We start from the raw sequence: 24,362 nt of genomic DNA, 5'->3' as shown, positions 1-24,362 counted from the left end.
CACTGCACCTGAATTCAGAGCAGGTTTGTTACTCCCATGTAGGCTGTGCCTGCTTGCAGTACAGTGGGATGACAAGATGTTGTAGAGGGACATGGCGATCAGTATTGCCACTGCTAATTAACAATCCTGTAGCTTGTCTGTTAGCACCTGACCACATCTAGTCCTGTCCACTGCTATCTGGATGGACATCACTGCCTCTGTTGCTGAAATCCCTTCTACTGTGAGCTGTAGCATCTGGGAGGGGGAGAGTGTGAGACATAACTGAAGAAGGAGTTGGCTCTGCCATTCAAGATAAAGGAGCTTTGTTTTTTTTGTTTATGGTACTGAGGCTTTTGCATCACATAGTAGCTGAATTTGGATTTTTAGTCGGTCATACAGGAGCCTTTATTTAGTACTTTATGATGGTATAAGGTACTTGCAAGATAGTAAACTATGTGTAATGGTTGCATCCCCTTTTCTCTGTAGTATCATGATAATTTATAAAACCCATGTTACATAACTTGTCATGGACGTATTTCATTGTACCCACTGATCATTTATACATCACGGGTGATGAGATTTTTACAGATTTAGATCTACCGAGCTGTGACATTTTCAGGAGGTAGGAGATGTTTGTATGAACGGATACTGTCATTTTACATATGCAGTATATCTGGCAGGTAGATGCATTGGAATCCTGTATCAAGTACCAGCGGCGACTTTTAATTTTCCCAGGTATAAAAAGGGATGCTAGCATGGCGGTACTACACACAGTAGTAAGTGGCAAGTGTGTTCTAATACTGATAGGTGGCTCACATGTCCAGAGACTGTTAATCAAGATGGCAGACAACAGTGTTAGTGCGTGCATGGAACAGTGTGTGGTGATTGACGTTTCTTGTGAACAAAAAAGTAATACCCATGGATATCTACAGAAGACTTCAAGCACAGTACGGTGATGAGACGCTCAGCCACAGTAAGACATCTGAATGTTGTAAACAGTTCAGAGATGGAGATACGTCCTTCAGTGACATTCCCGGCCATGGTGCTTCCCAACCCACAGCAGTCATTCCTGTGAACATTCAGCATGTGGAACCAGCGCATAACCTGTTGTGAAATTGCACAAGAGATTAATCTTTCTGTGGGAATGGTGAACACACACAATGATGGCAGCGTGAAGCAGGCTGTCCTAGGATGGTTCCGGCGTATTGTCAAATCTTTCTGTGCCAAAGCTTTTTAGGCATTAGTTAAACACTGGGATAAGTGTATAAATGTAGCAGGGGAGTATTTTGAAAAATAAATGCAATTTCCACTCCTTGAAATCCCCGTTTGACTTGAACACGCCTTGTATTTTCACAAAAAGGGTTGTAGCATTTAAAAAATTAAACTGTTGGCTTATGTTATAAAGATAATGGTTAAGTTGTGCTTTTTAAAAATCAGCATGTATGCAAGATTTTTGTTACATATGAAGGGGCCCTTTGGTAGACTGAAATCACAGTATTCTTGCACTAACCATAAACAACAGCTCACAATAAAACTGCACCCTCTCTCTCTGTTGTGAATTTTTATCTATGTATAAGCAGGCTGGCTGTACAGAAACCAATCAGTTGGCTACAGCCGGCAACACTGATCAGTGTGTTCTGACGAAGTATTCCCGCCATCAGAACATAATAGCACAGCAGGAGTGTTTCCCCTATTTACATCGAGTGTGTGGATGGGGAGATCGGGTCTTTTTTTTCCCCGTTCACCCTGCTGATTGAATGAGAAAAAATGATTAATGTATGGCCAGCTTAAGAGTGGGAAATCCTATCATGCTACTAATTGTAATGAAAGGAATTGGCCTGTTAGGACTAACCCAGTGGTAGAGTATTGAGTGCAAGCTCATTGCCACAATCAGAGAATTTTTGTACAGCGTGAAAAATCTTTTTGCAAGAGGGACAAGCAGAGGCAAGGTGTTGGTGTCACATCAGCTGCATTTGGTGAGTTTCAGGCCATATGTGGGTACAGGGCAGACGCCTCCTTAAAGATTCTCAGAGTCTTCAACCCTTCTGTGGCCCTCCTGAGCTTTCAGCAGGTAACCCATTCCCTTATAGATCTTTGAAACCCACTGGTAGATAAGACATCTAATGCATATGATGACTACTGTTAGTCAGCTGTGGCTGTCAGCTACCACTTACACTGGTTTCTATCATGTCTATTACACCAAGCTCTACTGTTGTCTTTGTGATACTCACCTGTGTGTGAGTACTTGGATAACCTATTCTGCAGGCACTAACCCAGGAACAACTTACAAAAGTATGCTCCTGGCTGTCTAGCTTGGAGAATTTCCAGTTTCATCTCTGCTATGAAGGGGGGGTAAGTAAAACCATACGGGTCCCTAGATGACTTTCCACGCATGTGAGGAATCCGACTTGGTCCTGTAGAGTAACCTCAGTCTGTGCATCTGAGACAGGCGTGAAATAAGTTGAAAAACCTCTGAAAATGCTTGCCAGTCAGGATTTATATGTGTGTGTGTGTATGTATGTATGTATGTATATATAAATATATATATATATATATAAACTGTTTTTGACTGGTCGATAATTATCTGTGATGCCCTGGTTGACACTTGGTGAGGAAAAGTTGGCCCTTTCCACCTTCTCGCTCAGCCCCCTCCACCCAGGGGTGAGTCATTTGGCTGCATATGTTTTCTAGTTAACCGTAAGGCTCTAGCTCCAGTGGAACTGAAACATGTGGTTTTGATTGTGCAGAACTGAGAGAGGGAACAAGTAAGGGGGAGGAAGAGAAGCTAAAAAGGAAAATAGAGAGCGGAACAAAGAGGGCAAGATATGGAGCGGGAGAGTGATAAAGAGCAGGATGAGCTTACTGAGCAGCCAGGTAATGATTGCTGCACATGGAGAGATGAGTAAGGAGTTCCGGAGATGTGACTTGGGGGCGGAAGATGCAGGATATCTGTGTCAGCAGATGCCTTGTGAATAGCTTGCCTCACTCCTGAGTGTTTCAGCTTGAGACAATATCTACTCTTCTTTTTTCCAGATCTGTTGCGGGCACGCCAAGAAGTGGCAGCTGCTGTGGTGAGAAACCCAGGAGCGATGGAAGCTCACATACCCACCTCAAGTAACTCCTCAAGCCAGCGGAGGAAGCAAGGCCTGCCGCAGCATCGGGACACCTCCCACTTCACAGACAGGTACAGAGAAACCTTTGGGCAGTCCTCTGCTTTGTGCATCTATAGCAAGAGCATTTTCCTAGAACTTATGTATTTAATAACATAATTCACCATGGTATAAAGCGTTCCATATGGTTCTACTAGTTTAAAGAGCATGCAAACATAAATTGAAAAATGGCTTTTATAACAAAGCCAATCCTAATAGTAAAGGATAATTGTATAAACATTTCCAGAGATTATCAGATTTTAAAATGTTTGAGATAGCATTGGGGGAGGAGCAGTGGTTTTCCATACACAGCTGACTTCTATCAGGTAAGCCCAATATACATGGATTCATCAAAAACTATACCTAGGGGGGCATTTTGGGACAGAAATTCTTGGAGGAACATGTAGCAGAGCTGCAAACTAATGGTTCCATATACATGGGGATGGTACTTTAGACACTGCCAAGAGAAGTTCCCAGGAGGTTATAAACAACTGGGCTGCAAAGTTTATTAAAAACATCCCAAGACCATTACTAAGACTATTAAGGAGATGTGGCCTGCACCAGGTGGTACTTTAGTCCTCTTCTCAGGTATTAGAGCTGCACCCGAATTTTTATTAGGTCCTGCAGAGAATAAGCCACGCACCTGAACCACTGGCTGCGCGGAGGGACAAGAGTGCTGGTCTGGCCCAGCTTAAGCTGAGGCTCCTGGATCAGGTTGTACATACAGGTAACAAGGGGGAATGGTTAGCATCTGGTGGAGTATTGGTTTCTTTAAATGTATAGTTATCCCTTAAGGTGTAATTGATTGAATAGGTGAAAATCTAAAGTCACATGAAGCAGATGTGGATTACTCTGCTAGACTAAATTGGTTGTCCTTTACCCTGGCAACAATATCATACAACATTACTGCTTGTGTGAAACAGTTGGATCCTCTACTGCCACTGACTAAATTAGAAGTTACTGTCTGCCTGTGCAAGCTGGGTTCTACCTAAAGGTGCATTCACACACACTAATGCACCCTGCCTGCGATTAGATGCAGAAACCTCAGTGGAGGGTCCTGTCATTATTTGCAAGTAAAGCAGCCCCATTGAAAGCAATGGGGGCCCACTGGGGTTCTCTCATCCAATCACAGGCAGGGTGCATTTGTAGGTGTGAACGCCATACATGGATTAAAATTTAGACTGTTCAGCAGGTACCGGCAGAATGTTGATCCATGTATGGGCAGGCTGATTGTACAGAAGTTGATTAGTAGATTGACTTCTCTACAATTAGCCTGTTGGAAAATTTCTGTGCGATCAGTGCTGCCAGAAACGCTGATCAGTGTATTCTGATGACAGGGAAACCTCTCTGCTGTCAGAATACAATAGATCAGAGGGAGTGATTCCTCCATCCACACTAAATGTGTGGATGGGGAAATTGGGTAATTTAGTTTTCATTCAATCCACTGGTTGAACGAAAAAAATAAAAATAAAAAATGAATGTATGGCCTGCATTAGTCTTGCAAGCATGATGTCTCTTTGAATCTGCCTGAGGCGGACCCCACCTACTTGTTTTTAGCTTGCAGACACAGCCAATCACTGCTTATATGATCACCACCTCTGGAGACTCCAAGTAGTATGTGCAAGGGAGCTATATTATTGTGGGGTGAGAAGAAACTCATTTGCTCCTAGCATGCCATTTTCCTTCTGCTATTTAGGTATTCTTTTTTTACCTAATCACAGTTATTCTTTAAACATTAAATGATGTGCGACATAAATGATGTAAAGAAGCCACAGGTAAATGCACCTTTGTTTAATAAATTACATGCATCTATGAAGGTACAAAGTGGTAACTAGTACAAGTGTTGTGGGTAAAGTGTAAGAGATGGTGCCAGCTTAGTGACATCAGCAAGACTGTAAAGAGTGCAGATTGAGAGGTGCGTAATGTGTGAAAATGCACAGTGAGTAAGCAGTGGTGTGTGGGCAGGCTTTTAAGAGCCCTGACGCACACAGGCACATTGAGACTGGGAATTTGCTAAGCTCCATCCTTCATAACAACATATTTGAAGTAGTACTTTAACAATCATACACAGAAAAGCTTACAATATAAAAATCCAAGGTTATCTAGCACTGAATTTCACAGTAGTTTTAATGTGCTGTCACTTTAGTAAAGCAGACCTTACTTTACTACCAAAGTAAACAAACCAACAACAAAAAAAAAGCAATATAATTGAGTGTCCTGTGAAGTGTCTACATTTGAGAATCGTAAGATATACACAAAGGGCTTTACTAAAACTGGCGAGTGCAAAATCTGGCGCAGCTCCACATAGAACCAATCAGCGTTCAGGTTTTATTGTCAAAGCTTAATTGAACAAGGTGAATTTAGAAGCCGATTGGCTACCATGCACAGCTGTACCAGATTTTCCACTCTCCAGTTTCAGTAACTCAACCCCACAGAGTGTTTACTCCAGTTTGCAGAAAAGGCAGGGACAGGACAAATCTTGTGACAGGGTGGGATCTGTACTGTAAAAACATAAGAATGTTTTCATATAAGAGGCAAATTAACTGTAATTTTGTTCTCTTAGCATCTGCTTTAAGTAGTGCTTTCCAGGTGGTTAAAGACTACATCATGTGCTTTCCAGGTGGCTAAAGACTACACCATAATATGTTGCTTCCATAATCCCTCTAACTTTCAGTCAAATGTTTGATGTTTTTGTGGAATTCAACATTAGGTAGAAACCTGTGACTCCGTTTACACTTTGCGTAGCATCACAGGTACATTAAGCATCTCTAAAGCCGTTTGCTCCCATGTCACTTCTATGGACCTGCACATGTAATAGGACCACAAATTTCACCTTTAACCTTCTGAAAGTACATTCTGCTGTAAAGAAGGATGATATAGGCCACATCTTCCAGCAAGTGTGTCTTCAAACCGTTGCAGGTTGTCTCTTTACAACTATTAGCATAGTGCAGTTGACCGCTTTGTGTACTGTTTTCCAGTGGTCTGAATGATTTATTGTAGCACCAATCACAAAAAGTGAGGAGAGGTCTTCTGACAATTTCACCAGGGTCAGTATCAAGTGGCAGCTTAGCTAGAAGCAAGGGGAAATTTGCACTGCTTAAAAAAATAGGAGTTTGCTCTTGTGTTGGTTCAGATCAGGTCAACAGGTGTGGTTTTTTTTTTTTTAGGTAATATTTATTTCATTTCCACTCTAGTGCATAGTCAACTGCAGTGCTCAGAATCTGGCAGCCTTCTTTGACTGCCAGTGACTCAAGAAGATATTTTATTTTCTCCATTTATGTGTAATTCTAATTCCTGGCTCTTGGAGTTTTCCTTCCCCCCCTTTAGTCCCTGTTGTTACACAGGGAGTGCTGGTTTCTAGGCAAGAGCAAAGTGGTCTTAAGATGTTAATCTCACTCTTTGGAAGGATGACTAGGCGCAGAGCTCTGGAAGGATGTGTAGGATCAGTCTCTGCAGTAGGATTGCATTAAGGACGATAGCGTTGTGGGAACATGTGTGAGCGAAGGGGTTTGCACTTTGGCTAACCCTTCCCATCATGGGGAAAGCTACAGACACGCCAGTTGTGGGGATTGCATGATTCCTGTCCAGCATAACTCCAGGAAAACCTCCCAACCTCTGTGTGGCCTGGATGTCTTCCAGGGAAGCCAGAGGAAAAGATGAAGAAAGCATGTTTGGGTGGGGGAAAGAGCAGGAGAGAAGAGAGCAAGTGTGTCTGAGGAGCTAGATCTGGCTCTGACCTGTAATTTCCATCTGGAAGGGAGCAATTCTTCTTTTCTGCGCCAGACTTCATGAGGGAAGAGGGGAATGTGGTTGTTGTTTAGCACCAGATAAAAGATCATTGTCTGGGCAGGACCGGATCTTCTGCCGTTGACGCTGGCAGAGGACTAGTAAATAACGGTTGATTCCAGTAAGGGGGCGGGAGAGTCCTGGGGCTTTCTATAGGATCAGTGTTTGGCAAACAAAAACTGCGGTTGTTTTTCTTCTGTCTGGTGCAGGCTTGACAGGGTGGGATTATCTGGCTCCCAGAGGGGCCTGTTACCAGACACTTTTTTTTCCCCTAGCTAAATAGCGAGACAAGCCTGAAACTCTTGTGACATTGTCAGACTGCAGATAAGCTGAGCTGCTCTCCACTTCTGTTGTCACTCTGGTGACACTAACCCAGCAATTAATAACTTTTTTTTTTCTAAAAACACTTTTACTGACACATAGAATGTTTTAAACAGTATAATTATCTAGTGTTAAACATTTCCTAATATTGCATTTTAGGAACCAAGTTTTTTTTAGAAACGTCCTGTCACTTATTCAGGGGCCTGATCTGTCCAGGTAATTCTTTATAATTTGAGTATCCTGTGATGGACGTATTGTGGAACATTGGAAAAGCTGCACTTTCACACCTTAAAGTGGTATTAAACCCAAAAACAAACAATATATCGCAGCTTGCCAATGTGGTTGTTAGACTCATTTTCCTTTTTTTAGGCTTTTTTCTCCCCCTTTATATCACTGTGTGATCTTCCAGTAGCACACTTCCTACCTTAGGGTGTCTGTATTCTGGACTAGGTAAAGGACTCACCTTTAAAACTTTTTAACAGCAGGATTGTCGTTCCGGGGAGAGGGTAGTGATAGACTGGCAGATTGAGATGGACATGTCTAACAAATTTAATATGCAGTTACAGCAAACAGTTTTTCCTTTTGGGTTAAAGAATTTATATAAATTAATAAAAGCTGACAATTGTAAGCACCCCTGTCAGTGGTAAATGGTTTGTCTCAACACTCTAACTTCTACTTTATCTGGACAGCTTGGTCTGTTAAAATAAGTTGAAAAATAACATAGGGCTATTTCACACACAGTGCGATGACTGGCTTTTTTTCCACACTGAAAGAATGGCAGTCAACGCTATAGTACACAGAGAACAATTATTTTCAGTGTGTCCTATTTACACTGCAACGCAGCCTGGAGCTGCAATGCAGTGATCTGCGATAAAGTGCAGATATGCTACAATTTATCGCAGCATTCCACGCTGGATCACTTGTCACTGTACAGCAGCACACTGTACTGCTGTACAGTGACTTGAATGAAGTGTCACTTTTTGTGCACTTCAAATAAAGTTAGTACTGAAATGTGCACCACGCTGCAGCCTACGGGTTCAATGTGCAGAAGCTGTTGGTTACTGTGTGAATTGGCCTTTACTAGCTGGGTCACTAGGTGGGAAAATAGCTTAACAACAAAAAAGAAAACAGAATGTGGCCACTGCATCTAAGAAATGGTAAGCTACAATTTAATACATTTATGTTTTTGGGTTTAATACTGCTTTAAGCTCACCATACACGTTACAATTTGATTGTACAATCTCTGTTACTATAGATCTACCAACAAATATGTAGTGCAAGGGCCTGCCTGATTGTTGGCTAGTTGAACTAGGTCCACATATTACAAAGTTTTGATAACTCTAAAGTTGATTGTACCATAATTTTATGGTAAATTTTGACTTTTATGATGAGCCCTAAATAAATCTCAGAGCTGGGGAGACACTTGGAAGTACTGATTTTGTGTTATTATATTAATTTGTTTTCTGCAAAACACATTCCTACTTGTAAACATGTGAAAAGAAAATTGGTTCTAAATGTGTCCTGGTTGGAAGAAAAAACTAGGCCTATTTTTCAACACTTAAGATAAATTCTTAAGATGAAATCTAACCTGCTGGCATAAATCCCCGGGCTGTCAACCTGCCAAGAACATCTCCTTTTATGCCCTTTGTAGGCCAACTGCATGCTTTTTTTCAATTTACAGGAAATTATGCGTAAGGAGGGTCTGATAATGGATAGACACCCCAGCAGACAAGTATGTGGACCCCAATATCTCTAACCAATAGCAACCACTCAGATTTCATTCTACTAAAGTCTAACCAGTAAAAGATGGAGTCTTTTTTTCTGCACCTATGAACTGTTTATTGAATAAATCTGAAATACATTTGTCAGTATGAACTCTTTACAGCATTATGTGATGGTAACATGGATAAGAAGGAATGTGAAATGCACACTCGAATTATACATGCAACTCCGTGCCAGTACTGTTTCTTGCAAAATGACTACAGTCTCAATACGAAGGCTTATAATTCAGGACACTAGACACATAGGGGGAAACCAATCCGCTTCCAGGTTGTATTGTCAAAGCTTAATTCAACAAGCTGAAGTTAGAAGCTGATTGGCTACCATGCACAGCCGCACCAGATTCTGAGTGCTCCAGGTTTAGTACATCTCCCCCACAGTTTGGAGATGACCTCCATAGCTGCTCTGTACAGTATACTTTGTGGTTCTGCAAACAGCACCAATGACTACATAGACATAACAGGGCCTTATAATGACAGTCTTTCACAGCTGTGATGGTGAAGGAGGAGGTTTGGTACTGCATGGATGAATTTGGTAATCTGCTGCGCATCACTGGGGCACTGACAACTTGAAGGTTGGCTCACCGAGTACTAGAGAAGTGTGCCAGTTTAGGGGGGGAGCCAGTTTACCTACCTTTAAATGCAAACCCTAACACCTTTATCTGTTGCAGGCATTAGGCGTTCCTAAGTGTGCAGGGATAGGTGCTTACTTGCCTAGATGAAGACATCAATATCTTTGTGTAATGCATTCCTAGAGTTTTGTGCTTTGGTAAAATACCCCTAATGAGTGACAGAAGACTATCTTTTTCAGAAATTGTTCAGTCAGCGTATTATGTGCTTATCAGGGGTAATTTTTGAGAGATTTCACAGATGGTTCCTATTTTGGAGATTTCTCATGATTAGCAGATTAGCATTCATTAGTCCTTTAAAACCTGTTTTGTGGACTTGCATGACTGTAAAGAGTTAAGAGCACGCACTGATGCTGGCTAGCCTGCAGCACATAGCTGGAGCTGACAAATTCCCCCCCCCCTCTTTCCTCCGCTCCCAATTCTCTCCCAGAGGCAGGGTGCGTGAGTGGAAGATAGATTTATGGCAGACGGAGAGAAGGGGAATTGCATGAGGTGGAAAAGGCTTGGCATGGGGTAAAGATTCCTTTCCATCTCACTGTGGGAGAACTCCAAGGGAGGAAGAATTACTGAGCATCTTGACAGCTCTGAAACCTAAACGCACCCTGGGATCTGTTATCACTTGGTGCATACACAGCCAGGGACTGAGCTCACAGGAAACTGTTGCCACGATAAATTAAAAAACAACTTTCTTTTGCAGCATATGCACTTCTACATATAGGGAATAAATGTTGCAGCACACAAAATAACATAATGACCCTTAAGAACCAGGCATCTTGCCCTGGTCTGACAAGGGACATGCCGAGTTAGTAAATATTACATAGGTAGCTAGGCTGAATCAGAAAGATATTGACCATGTCCATCCTTCTACAAAATTCCAGCTTTGGTCCAGAGTCAACATAGACTGCTTTGACCTCACAGAGGCCTGTTAACTATGCTGGTGTCAACACTGTTTTGTAAAACCCATCTCTGGGTAGATAAAAACCCTCAATGCATTTGCAGATTTTTTTCTTTTTAAAGAAATATAAACCCCCCATTTTTTACTTGCCTAAATAGATCACCTCCAGTGCCTCTTTCGATAGTGGAGATTTGACATTACGGTCTGTGTCTGCCGCTGTCTCGTCATGTTGTCATCATGTTGATGAAGTCATCTTTTGACTGAGAGGCACCTACCACTGGACAGACAATAGGAGGTGTCCACATCACTGAGGCAGCAACGTGGCACCCTCTCAGGACCCCCCCCAATAAGGAACAGTAAAGACAAAGAACCCAGCATATCACATGACCACGGACTTTGGTATTTGGGGATTTTAGATTAATTATGGGAAGATGGGGACAATGCTTCAGGGAGGAATCTATGGCTGGAGCAGAGCATTAAAGCAGAACGCCAGCTAAAAGGATTAAAAAAAAGAAAAAAAAAAAAAAAGTATACCACTGCTGAAGTGTATGCCTTGACAGGATCATTGCTGGACCCTTTAAATCTGTATTTTTATTCGTACTGAATAGTAAAGTTCCAGTTAAACTTCAGTATTTTTTGCAGATTTGAGAGCTGCAGCTGTCATACACAAAAGTGTTAGTATATTTCATCTCCCCACTTCTGCATTCACCTGTCCCCTCTAGCTTGAAGTTGTCCCTCTCCTACATCTGCTTCCTACCCCCTTCTGATTAAGTAAAAGAAAAAATAAACTAGTTAAAAGGACCTTTTTTTACTTACTTGAAGCTGCAGTCACATGATGCAGCTGCCGGTGCCTTCTTTTCTATTTCCTAGATGGGTCCTTCTTCAGATACCCATGTCACTGCCTGCATGGCATGGGCACTTCTTACTGAATTGCTAGCAATATGGTCTGCTCATGATCCTGAACACTACTGATGTCAATGGAGGGGACTGCCGGTTTCAAGCACCATCATAGTGCTAAATCAGTGGTCTCCCAAACCCAGAAATTAGGGTTTTGAGTGAGTATATCTGGATTCACAAGGTAAGAAGAGAACAAACACTAGCAGGATGGGTTGGGGGAAGGGGGGGGGGTGAGAGGAAAGGGGGGGTCATAGTTGGCTAAGAATGGGGCTTTAAAGTATATGTGGACACTCCCCTTATACAACAACCCATTTAGTTTAATACAGTAATGAAAGGCGAACTATTTGTGTTTGTGACAAAGATAAATCATTTCAGAACTTTTTCCACCTTTAATGTGACCTATAAACTGTACAACTCAATTGAAAAACAAACTGAAATCTTTTAGGGGGGAAAGTAAACATAAAAAAACTAAAATAATGTGGTTGCATAAGTGTGCGCACCCTCTTATAACTGGGGATGTAGCAATCACATTCAAAATCATGTTAAATAGGAGTCAGTACACTAACCTACTAACTGCCAAAACCAATGGCCGCTATACAGTACTCCTACTCCTCGACCTCTCTGCGGCTTTTGACACGGTTGACCACCCCCTCCTCCTCAAAAAACTACACTCTCTTGGCCTCAGAGACTCCGCTCTCTCCTGGCTCTCCTCCTATCACAGCGCTCCTTCAGTGTTACCTATAACGCTGCCACCTCCTCTTCACTCCCTCTCTCTGTTGGGGTCCCTCAAGGTTCTGTCCTCGGACCCCTTCTCTTCTCCATCTACACCTCCTCCCTTGGCCAATTGATAAACTCCCATGGCTTCAATTACCATCTCTATACTGATGACACACAAATCTATCACTCTACCCCTCACCTCACCCCTTCAGTCTCCACTCGTATCACAAGCCTACTAAGTGACATATCAAATTGGATGTCACTCCACTTCCTCAAACTCAATCTTTCCAAAACTGAGCTCCTAATATTCCCCCCAGCCTGCGCCCCCCCCCCCTGACTTCGCCATCAACACCAACAACACTATCATCAGTCCCACCCCTCAAGCCAGAGTACTAGGTGTCATCCTAGACTCCAATCTGTCCTTTCAGCCCCAGGTCCAATCGCTGAAAAACTCATGTGGACTTCACCTCCGCAACATCTCCATGATACGAGCGTTCCTAACCTCGGAAACCACTAAGCAACTCATTCACTCCCTTATTATATCACGCCTCGACTACTGTAACTTCCTCCTCATTGGCCTACCTCACCGCAGGCTATCCCCACTTCAGTCTATAATGAATGCTGCGGCCAGATTCATCCACCTTACTAACCGTTCCATATCTGCCACCCCTCTCTGCCTATCCCTCCACTGGTTTTCAATTGCCCAACGGATAAAATTCAAAACGCTAACACTGGCGTATAAAGCCGTTCATAACACTGCCCCAATTTACATCACTGATCTTGTCTCCAAATATCACCCAAACTGTATTCTTTGCTCCTCACAAGACCTCCTACTCGCTAGCTCCCTTGTCTCCTCCCATGCTCGTCTCCAGGACTTCTTCAGGGCTTCCCCCATCCTCTGGAACTCCCTACCCCAATCCATCAGACTATCGTCCACTCTTTTTTAGGTGCACTCTGAAAACCTCTCTCTTCAGGGAAACCTACCCCGCCCTCAGCTAATACTGAAATCCTCTACTCTTCCAACCACTCAATCCCCCACAGTTATTACCTCTTGTACCACTATCCCCTCCCTCCTAGATTGTAAGCTCCAAGGAGCAGGGCCCTCGAACCCCTTTTGTATTGATTTGTATTGTTACTGTACTGTCTCCCACCATAATGTAAAGCGCTGAGCAAACTGTCGGCGCTATATAAATCCTGTATAATAATAATTTAAAGTGCCTCTGAATAACCCCAAATAAAGTTCAGCTGTTCTAGTAGGTTTTTCCTGAGATTTTGTTAGTCGCATCCTACAGCAAAAGCCATGGTCTGCACAGAGTTTTCAAAGCATCAGAGGGATCTCATTGTTAAAAGGTATCACTCAGGAGAAGGGTACAAAAAGAATTTACAAGGTATTAGATATACCATGGAACACAGTGAAAACCGTCATCAACAAGTGGAGTAAATATGGCACAACAGTGACATTACCAAGAACTGGACGTCCCTCAAAAATTGATGAAAAGACGAGCAGAAAACTGGTCTGGGAGGCTGCCAAGAGGCCTACAGCAACATTAAAAGAGCTGTAGAAATATCTGGCAAGTACTGGCTGTGTGGTACATGCAACAATCTCCCATATTTTTCACATGTCTGGGCTATGGGGTAGAGTGGCAAGACGGAAGCCTTTTCTTATGAAGAAAAACATCCAAGCCCGGTTAAATTTTGCTAAAACGCATCTGAAGTCTCCCAAAAGCATGTGGGAAAATGTGTTATGGTCTGATGAAACCAAGGTTGAACTTTTTGGACATAATTCCAAAAGATATGTTTGGCACAAAAACACTGCACATTACCAAAAGAACACCATACCCACAGTGAAGCATGGTGGTGGCAGCATCATGCTTTGGAGCGGTTTTTCTTCAGCTGGAACTGGGACCTTAGTCAAAATAGAAGGAATTATGAACAGTACCAAATACCAGTCAATATTGGCACAAAAACTTCAGGCTTCTGCAAGAAAGCTGAACATGAAGAGGAACTTCATCTTTCATCAGCATAACAACCCAAAGCATACATCCAAATCAACAAAGGAATGGCTTCACCAGAAGAAGATTCAAGTTTTGGAATTGTCCAGCCAGAGCCCAGACCTAAATCCAATCGAAAATCTGTGGGGTGATCTGAAGAGGACTGTGCACAGGAGATGCCCTCGCAATCTGACAGATTTGGAGTGTTTTTGCAAGTAAGAGTGGGCAAATATTGCTAAAAGACTGAGTGCTGGAATCACATCAAAAGGGGTGTCAACAAAAGGATTAGTTTAAGGGTGTGCACACTTATGCAACATATTATTTTAGTTTTTTATTTTCACTTCCCTCCACCTGAAAGATTTCACTTTGTTGTTCAATGGAGTTGTACAGTTTATAGGTTACATAGCTGTGCAGGGAGAAGGGAGGGGCTGTCCACAAAGCCAAAAAACTGACCATACTGAGATGGATGTGCTCTCATGCCTAGCGTAGTCAGTGTGAAATAGGAAAGGAGGGGGACTGGCAGGAATACTAGATATTTCACACTTTTTAACACAAGTACATGGTGCAGCAGGCACATATCAGGAATATGAAATGTTGGGGGTAAAGTATTCTTCTTAAACTATAAGGAATACTAAAAAAGTTAGTAAATTAAAGGGTGGAGGTAATGCCTAAAAAAAAACCAAGCCATGCCCATTCTTTGACTGGACCAGAACTAGAAGTAGGCTGATAATGGGGCTGAATAGGTATTTACAGTTATCTGGGAGAAGAAAAAGGAAGTATCAATAAAGGAATGCCCTAGTGGCTTCAGAGGGAACCGGATGAATTTTGATTTATGGGCAGGCTGGTTGTACTAAAGTCAATATGTCAGTCGACTTCCGTACAGTCAGCCTGTCTGGGTTTTTTTTTCCGCCCTATTACTGCTGGCAGCTATCGCCGCTATCAGTGATCAGTGTATTCTGAGGGTGGGGAAACCTACTGTCAGAATACAATAGCGCAGCGGAGGGGATTTCCCCCTCAACACTGACTTGTGTTGATGGGGGAGTCAAGTGATTAGCATATAATCTATGACCAGCCTTATCACTGAGAATCATCCTAGCCAGTAAATCAAGCAAAGAAATGTGACTTGTCCCCCACACACCGATAAGGAATCCACATGTGCTATGAATAAAATCCTTTGGATAAAACTTTCAAGATCCTGTCTGCTAGTCTTGACTGGTCACTGGATCTGTGTGCAGTGGCTTTGCATGCGACATCGCTGCCTGGGGACAGAACAGGGTTAAGCGACGTAGAAGATCATTTTAGCCGCATAATGTGTAACCCTGTAATGACTAAGTATTGATTATTTGAAGGCCATTAGCGCTTATTGTTAAAGAAAAGTCAATACTTTTAAAACCTTGTGAACCATTTGTCTCCTGTTAAAGGACATATCAAATTTACCAGCGTGCAGCGCAAATCCCTTAATGCCCTGCATGGCTGGAGGAGCTGTGCTCTGAGGATCAGAAAGCGGAGACACAGATACTGGAACCATGGGGTTGGAAGGATTCAAATACAAAGATGGTCTCAGCAATCCCTGTGCCAGAACCCAAATCCCATATCTAGTCCCCTGGCTTCTCAAGCTGATCCATCATATGTGGAGAGACCCAAACCAATGTTAACAAGAAGGGTAACCTCCAAGGAAGACCGCTAACCCGTCCATATGTTTCTGTGGGTTGTTTAGTTGAACAGTAGACTGATGAAACCTGAGTTGTGGAACGGGTGCCTTTCGTTTTTTTAAATATTTTAATTTGCTGAATTTATTCTACCTTAGCAAGAGAGGGATAAGATCATCTTATATAAATATGATTGTTCTATACAGTGAACTTGGTACAGAATCGTAAAGGACCCTATCACCAACCTAAAACACTGCAAGTAAAAAAGACACAGAAAAAGCAAGCATTTTAATTGCTTACATCCAGCATTTTTACTTGCCTTAAATAGTGCAATTTGCTAATGAATTTACTAGGAAATTTGACTTCTTCAGGCAGAGTGAATTCCCTAGCACAGCCCCCTCCCTCCTTGTGTGTCCCAGCCTTCTCCTCTTGTGGGAGTGTCTAATTACTGTCTGTGCTGGCCTAGCTCCTGTCTCCTTTTATATAGCTGCCAAGGGAAGAGAGGAAGGGAATTCTATACAGTGTCACTTGAGTAACAGACAAAGAAAAAACTGGTCACCTACCCAGCTCTATAACTGGCTTTTTAAACAGTGAACGTGGAAGGCATCACAAAGTAAAAAATAGGACTATCCAGTTCAACTTGCCAGCCTACCCCAGTCTAATAATGGCTATTGTCAGCAAGGAACATGGATAAGTATAACTTATCAAAAGAGGGGGATAAGAAAGCCAGTTCAAACTGCCAGCAGTTAGCCAACTATCAAAAACCAAATTAACCTGTCTAAGAACATGCGTTTAAAAACAGGGGTTTAGTTAGCACACATTTGCAAATACATACGTAAGCCACAGAGCCACATCACGGCACCCTGAGTATCTTGAGTAACAGCTCTGAGTCTACAGCGGTTACCGACATCCTATCCAAGATAGCGGTGCCCAGCAGCAGTCCCGGGGCTTTTAGAAATGTACACGAGGGAGGTTTTTACAGGTATTTCACAATCATAAAGTACGATAAATACACATATACTGTTATTGAAAGATTGTTGTTTGAAAGAATTGTCTGCTGAAAGGGGTTTTTAAGGTCATTGCAAATGAGAATGGAGCACTCTTTGCACCTCAATGAAGAATTTGAAGTGTTGAATCTCCGCCTATTGAAAAGACTTCTTTATTGGCTTCTATGGGAACCAATTCTAGCCAGCTCTGTACATTGCTGCAAAAATGGTCTGGATGTGTTTCTAAATGCACAAAATCTTCCTGGCTATTACTAGTAGTAATGACACTGAAGACTGTTGATCCAGGGAGCATCTGATTACCTTGAGGGTTCAGGAAGGATTATTTTTTCCCCTATTGGACCTCGCTTTATAAGGCTTTGATCCTTCCTCTGGATTAGCTGTAGGTTAGATGCAGGCTTTTCATTTATTTCTGTCTTTAGGTTGAACTGGATGGTGTATTTTTCAACCTTACTATGTAACTAGTAATAATTCAGTTTGTTGATGCCTGATATCAACATAAAGGTTGACCAATCCCCCCCCCCCCCTTACTTTCCTAATGTCAGTAAACAGTGGCGTTCATTTGACATGCTATGTCACTTTGTGTTTGGCAAGCCTTGCGCTGCCTGGTGCACGTGGGGTTAACATGGGGCATTTGAAAAACATTCAGAAATGCTGGCAGTTCCTGCTCAGTGACTGACAGGGAGGGGAGGCGGCGAGTCTCCTCTCTCTACAATTATGGAAATCACTGGGAGCGAAGTATGTAAACGCAGCTTGTAATTGCCGCGTGCTGACCTCGGCACGCTAAGTTTACTCGTCCTCTCCAGTGGTTTTGCGAGGACCGTCTCTATGGCAACAGTGCACATGGGTCCGGCGTTGTGGGGTTAAGCGAGCCTTATAAAACCCTGTAATGTATTTTGGCTGTGAGCCTGTGCGGCGGAGGTGTTTGAGTGTGCACGAGGGACCAGTGTATCAGAGCGTGGCGGACTGCTGGGTTAGCCTATCATTTCTATATATTGCTGCCGCACAATAGGCTCTCATTTATCAAAGTGTTTGAAAAAAGAGCTGTCTGTGTTGCCACAAGTAACCAGTCAGCATCTTTGTTTCCTAACCTAACCTAGAAATGTATAAGGGAGCATCTGATTGGTTGTTAGTAGCAACATAGTGCTTTCAAACAAAACAAGGCCCCCTCTTAGCAGTTTATAGGTACGTGCTGGTTTTTCCAATAACAAAAACAGCAAACACAAATTTTTACACCAAAGCCCTTGCTAGAAGGAGTTTGCAGATGGCATTTTTTGCTCAGATTCTAGGAGTGAGTACAAGTATTTCCTGTATATTCAACAGCCGTGATCTGTTACGGCTGCCCATCTTTTATGGGGGGAAGGGGGGGATAGTGAGTGATTTAAAGGTCATGTGTACTGGCAGTTAACTGAATAGGAAATTACTTCAAGATCTGATGATACTTCTGCCACATTTTACACAAATATTCAGATGTCTGGCCTTCTTTAGATATATAAGCGTGAAAGCTTTCAATAATTTAATTGTTTTGTTAAAGTTACAAATTCTAAGTTAATCTGCAGAAATGATAACATAGGAGGGTATACATTTTAACCATTACTGTACTTCTTATTTTTGGGACATGTTGGATCTTAATATTAGTTAAAGCAGAGTTCCACTCATGATGCCAAAAAATAAAAGTCAGCAGCTACAAAAACTGTAGCTGCTGACTTTTAAAAAACAGCCACTTACCTGTCCCTCGGTCCTGCGGTGTCTCCCCTGCAGCCCATTTCACCGGCCGTCCTGTATTCCAGGAGGCCGGCATCTTCAGTGTGGGTACCCAGCTGTGACAGCTTGCGGCTTCACAGCCGGGTACCCACTGCGCATGCGCGAGTAGCTCTGTGCTCCCTGAATGGCCCTGTAGTCTTCTGGGACCTGTCATGTGTCCCAAAAGACTACAGGGAGGGAGGACACCTTCCGCTTGGCGATCGGACCGGAAGTGGGAGCGGGTACCTGTCAAATTCAGGTACCCGCTCCCCCTCTCCCCCCCCCCCCCCCAAAAGTGCCAATCCTTAACGGGAGCAGTCCTTAAAGCGGAACTTCCCCTTTTGGGTGGAGCTCCGCTTTGAGTATCTAAAAGTGGAACTCCAAATAACACTTTGTTTTGAGGTTAGAATTGGGTGGGGGTTAGAACCTCTGCCCCCATTGGCGGTAATTCCATTCACTTCCTGTTGTATCACCGACCAAAGTCCAATACCCCTAATGATAAGGTGGAGCTTGGTGACGCAGAATAAATGTGTTCTATATTAAGTTTCCTTTTTGAGCATATGGCTTCACAAAGGAATATACAGCAGGTAAAATAAGTATTGAACACGTCACCATTTTTCTCATTAACCACTTGACAACCGGGCTATAGCCAAATGTTGGCTAGAGCGCGGTTGTCTAGTTCTGGGAGAGCGTCATATGACGTCCTCCCAGAACACGCCCTCTCACGTGTCCCCAGAGGCGCACCATGATGGCTGTGTCCTATGGACACAGCTGATCACGTGATGTGGTAAAAGGCCAATCACAGCGGCTTTTTACCACGTAAACAGCTGTGTCCAATGACACAGTAGATCACCAGGTAAATGCAGTTGCAGTAGGAAACGTAGTAGGAAAGTACTGCCAAGAACCGGCAATTGCCAGAAAAGAGATCGGCACTGATCATCAGTGCCTCCAGTTAGTGCCCGTCAGTGCCGCCTATCAGTGCCCAACATTACTGCCTATCAGTGCAGCCTCATCAATGCACATCAGTCAAGGAGAAAAATCACCTGTTTGCAAAACTGTATAATAGAAAGAACTTTTTTCACATTTTTTACTCTTTTTGTTTATAGCGTAAAAAATAAAACACCCAGTGGCGATTAAATACAACCAAAAGAAAGCTCTACTTATGTGAAAAAAAATGATAAAAATGTCATATGGGTACAATGTTGCATGACCGCGCAATTGTCTTAAGTGCGACAGCTGAAAATTGGCCTGGGCACGAAGGGGGTATAAGTGCCCAGTAGGCAAGTGGTTAAATATATTTCTATATATAGGCACTATTGACATGAAATTTCCACCACATGCCAGTAACAACCCATGCAATCCATATTTACAAAGAAACAAAAAGAAATATGTTCATAAATTAAGTTATGTGTAATAAAATGGAATGATACATAAAAAAAGTATTGAACACGAAGAAAGGGAGGTGCAAAAAGGCATACAATGCCAAGACACCAGCTGAAATCTATCAGTAATTAGAACGCAATCCTGCCCCTTGTTATTGCAAATTTATCAGCTGGTTCAGTCTCAACTGATGGCCTATAAAAAGGTGTTTCATTACCAAGGTGTCACACAAGAAACATCTCATGTTGGGTAAAGCAAAGAGCTCTCTCAAGACCTTTGCAACCTTATTGTTGCAAAACATACTGATTGCATTGGCTACAGAAGGATTTCTAAACTTCTAAATGTTCCAGTGAGCACTGTTGGGGCCATATACTGGAAGTGGAAAGAACATCATTTTACCATAAACCGGCCACGACCAGGTGCTCCTCACAAGATTTCTGACAGAGGAGTGAAAAGAATTATCAGATGAGTTGTCCAAGAGCCAATGACCACTTGTGGAGAGCTTCAGAAAGACCTGGAATTAGCAGGTACAATTGTTTCAGAGAAAACAATGAGTAATGCCCTCAACCACCATGGCCTATATGCACACTCACCACACAAGACTCCATTGCTGAAGAAAAAGCATGCTGAAGCTCGTTAAAAATTTGCTGCACAACATTTAAGACGAGACCAAAATCAAACCCTTTGGATGCCATAATACACACCATGTTTGGATGTCAAATGGCATTGCACATCACCCCAAAAAATCCATACCAACAGTGAAGTTTGGAGATGGGACCATCAAGGTGTGGGGCTATTTTTCAGCATACGGTCTTGGCAATCTTCATGTCCTTGAAGGAAGGATGATTGAAGAAATGTACCAAGACATTCTTGAGAAAAATCTGCTGCCATCTACCAGGATGATGAAGATGAAACGAGGGCGGACATTTCAGCAAGACAATGATCCCAAACACAAAAGCTAAGGAAACTCTCAATTGGTTTTAAAGAAAGAAAATAAAGCTGCTAGAATGGCCCAGTCAATAATCACCTGACTTGAATCCAATAGATGATCTATGGAAAGAACTAAAGATCAGAGTTCCTAGAAGAGGCCCACGGACCGTTCAAGATTTGAAGGCCGTTTGTGTGGAAGAATGTGCCAAAATCACACCTGAGATGTTTTGAAACCATCATTACCAACAAAAGATTTTGTACAAAGTATTAAATAAATTTCAGTTAGTGTGTTCAATACTTTTTCCCTGTGTAATTGCATTTTATTACACATAACAATTTCTGAACTTATTTGTTTTGGTTTCTTTGTATGTATGGATTACATGTGTTGTTACTAAAGTAGTGAACATTTCATGTCAGTATCACCTTTAGAAATATATTTAGTGAGAAAAATGGTGACGTGTTCAATACTCATTTTATCCGCTGTATACTAAATACTTTTGTATTGTTTGTTGTATCACCATGGCAAAAGATTGAAGGAAAAATTCCCAAAACTTGCCAGATTTCATCTTTAAGAACTTTAAATGTTGCCTGGGGTTTTGCTTTAAATTACAACTGTTTATGATGCTCCTATCAACCAGTAAAATTTAAATATTAATTCTCCAGTTGTGATTGGTTAGTACAGATGTAGTATTGCTATATACATACACACACAGAACATTCGTTCTTCAGACACAGATAAATGAAAAACTGTTGACAGTCCACAAGATGTGCAAAAAAACCCAAAAAAACATAAATAGCCTGATTCTTAATTTGCACACTGTTAAGGTGATCTTAACAAGGCAGTGAACACTATTCAAACTACAGCTATTTAGGTCCAGAGTGCCTCAAGTTCAGCAAGACAGTGTGCTGGTTTCAGTTTAAAGTGGTTCTAAAGGCTGAAGCGTTTTACACTTATCTTCTCAATGAAAGGCTCTGCAGGGGTGGGGGGTGGTGTTAGGACAAGTCTGATCATTGGAGAAGAGCAGGCTGAGCTCCCAGCACAGCTAGAGAGCTGACCACCCTGTGTGACCACCTAGTGTGGTCAGTTTTTAATAGGAAAGCAGAGGGACTGGCAGGAACACCAGGGATTTCACACAAAGGAAGCATACCAGTACATGGTACAGCAGACACATATCAGGAATATGGAATGTTGGGTTTACATAAACATGTACAATGGCCAGCTATTATTTGAAAACCTCTGTCACTGAGACAACATGCTTTCTGGCTCTTTACGTGTCCTTGAACCCTGTCAATCTTTATAGATGTTTATCTATGCAACATACAGCTGCACTGTCATTCCTTGGCTTGCTGTTGTAGTTTTGTTATGCTAAGACCAGATATGTTTATAGAATATATCATTTAGTTTATTTGAATGTATATGTGTGATGGCTGTTACATGTGAGTTGCTTTGAAGCAGATTTTGTTAGGTGTGTATGGTGAATTAGTGTTGAACTAATGCATAAGTGTTATTGAATGTAGTCCTGGGTAGATCCGGGTTTGACAGGCAGGCAAATGGTTAAATTCTGCCTGATTTCCCACATTGCATCCTATATAAAAGCCGCCTCACGTCTGGCAGCCTCGTCTCCCCATGATTACAGCTAATTACATCGACCGGACACCTCCTCGCCCCCGCCATGCAGCTTTAATTGACCGTTATTCATCTGCAGGCTGTCCGGGTGGCAGAGCACTTGGCAGCCCAGCGACAGAGGCCTCGGCTAATTGTCGGGCCTGGGGGATTAGGCCAGGTGATTACACACTTCACGGTGTAATTACATAAGCATCGCTTGGCTGCTGCCCCGGCTCGGAGCCGAAGGTCACTTTCTGCGTTACCTGAGATTAATTGGAGCTGCCAGTAGAGTGCGAGGAGCTGGCGGAGCGCTGATACGATTAGCAGGACGTTTGAGCAGCGAGGAATCGATGGCCGCTCTTCCCAGACAGCACGAGCCGTGCAATTAGTTTAGTGCTGAGCGAAGGGAGAGGTGGGGGGGAGGTGATAAGTGGGGGCTTAGAGCAGGAAAGGGGGGTGGATGCCAACTGTAACCTTAAAGTAAAAACCATCCTGGTGTAAACATGAATATTGGTATTCGTGAGTCTGTTACGACCCTTTTCCTGCCACTCTCCATTGTTCCCCAGATTTGGGAATATTACAGGGGCAGGCCAAGATTTCAATCTACCTAGGTCAAATTTTTTGACCATACGACATAGTACACCTCGAATGGAAATAAAGATTATCCACACATGGTGATATATTAAATCCCTAATATTTTTCTGTCTAGAGATGAAAGCTAGCCATATACATCAGTGTTTTTTTTGATCAGCCAGCCACAATTGAGGTGAACGGGGGAATCCTTCCTCACTCTGTTGTATTTTGACAGCGGCACTCCTCCTGCCTGCAGATCTAAGCAAGATTTTACAACAAGCCCGTTCAAAAGTAGACCATCCTTAAACCAACTGCTGTCAAATGGCACTGGCCACAGATGGTTCCTGCTTAACTGGCCAAATTTCGATCCATTTATAGCCAGCTTGACTGAGAAACCGTAATCCAACAGCCAGTCTGCATGCCTCCCAAAACACTACTGTGGTAGCCGCCATCTTATATTGCCATTCCACAAATTCTAGCCTAATTAGGACTAATATTGGTGCTGTTATTTACACTTGCTTACGTAAAATTACAAATGTTCTGTAGTCTCACAGTACTCAAACTCAGATTTTGGATTGGTACGGGATGAGCTGTGTGAACTCTATATAAGCTGCAAAGAACCAGGTACAGCTTAATCAGGTTGTCTTCTCTCTTAGTGACAAAACTAAGAGAGAAGACAACCTGATTAAGCTGTACCTGAGGAGGAATTTGGGGTAGTATAGCAGATTCTTTTATTTTTTGGCTGTCAGTGCAGTGAAAACATGCAGGTGTCTTGGATTTCCATGTGACACTCACCCTGGATTGATAGACTTGCCCCCCCTTCTAGGCCTTATTTTTGGACAACTTTAAGTTTAGTCATTTAAGTGAAGTCCAACTTGGCAACAGTAACAGTTGGAAGGGAAACCTTATTGATGATAATGGCCACTATAAAAATGAGTAATTTTATTTGGAGAATAACATGGAGAGCTTGTTAAAAAAATACTAACCATATTTAGGCTACTTTGACCAACGGAAGGATATCTACACGTGTATTTTCAAGGAAATTGCAAGACAATGCAGCATAAAAGGAAAAGCTGGTGGTTTTGACTGCGTCCCCTCTAGATTAGAGACATTTGTCTTACTAAAGATGGAGTTGTAGGAGACCCATCCATCTGGCCGTTCACTCATTAATTTTTTTTATAACCTTATTACTCTGCCAGTGTGGCAGCACCACTGTGTTGTACATCTGGGCCCCTGCATCTGACTCCATTGTAATATTGTACATTCCCAGAAGCTGCTATATGGACAGTGATTGGCTGCTCAGGTATCCATAATGTCGCAAGTCAAGGCATCACT

General features: G+C 42.5%; 2 protein-coding genes across 6 annotated transcripts in view; one reads left to right on the top strand and one right to left on the bottom strand.

Annotated features, from left to right (window-relative positions):
* Positions 1-22,837, bottom strand: part of LOC149469941 (uncharacterized) — a 34,381-nt gene extending 11,544 nt beyond the window's left edge. The window contains exons 1-2 of the mRNA XM_089668422.1: positions 22,718-22,837; positions 896-1,083 (exon numbers count right to left, since the gene is read on the bottom strand). Of these exons, the coding sequence (XP_089524548.1) occupies positions 896-1,080 (185 nt within the window). The 5' untranslated portion in view covers positions 1,081-1,083; positions 22,718-22,837. The remainder of the gene's footprint in view (positions 1-895; positions 1,084-22,717) is intronic.
* The window catches only part of SAMD11 (sterile alpha motif domain containing 11), a 233,920-nt gene that overhangs the window by 190,138 nt on the left and 19,420 nt on the right, over positions 1-24,362 (top strand). For all 5 annotated transcript variants that reach the window (XM_089668419.1, XM_089668417.1, XM_089668418.1 and 2 more), the window contains exon 8: positions 3,013-3,163. In XM_089668419.1, the coding sequence (XP_089524545.1) occupies positions 3,013-3,163 (151 nt within the window). The remainder of the gene's footprint in view (positions 1-3,012; positions 3,164-24,362) is intronic.

This window comes from Staurois parvus, unplaced genomic scaffold, assembly GCF_062004578.1.
Source record: "Staurois parvus isolate SC_StPar_1 unplaced genomic scaffold, SC_StPar_1.0 ptg000057l, whole genome shotgun sequence".
NCBI classification, from domain to species: domain Eukaryota; kingdom Metazoa; phylum Chordata; class Amphibia; order Anura; family Ranidae; genus Staurois; species Staurois parvus.
This window is presented reverse-complemented; position numbering and strand designations above follow the sequence as displayed.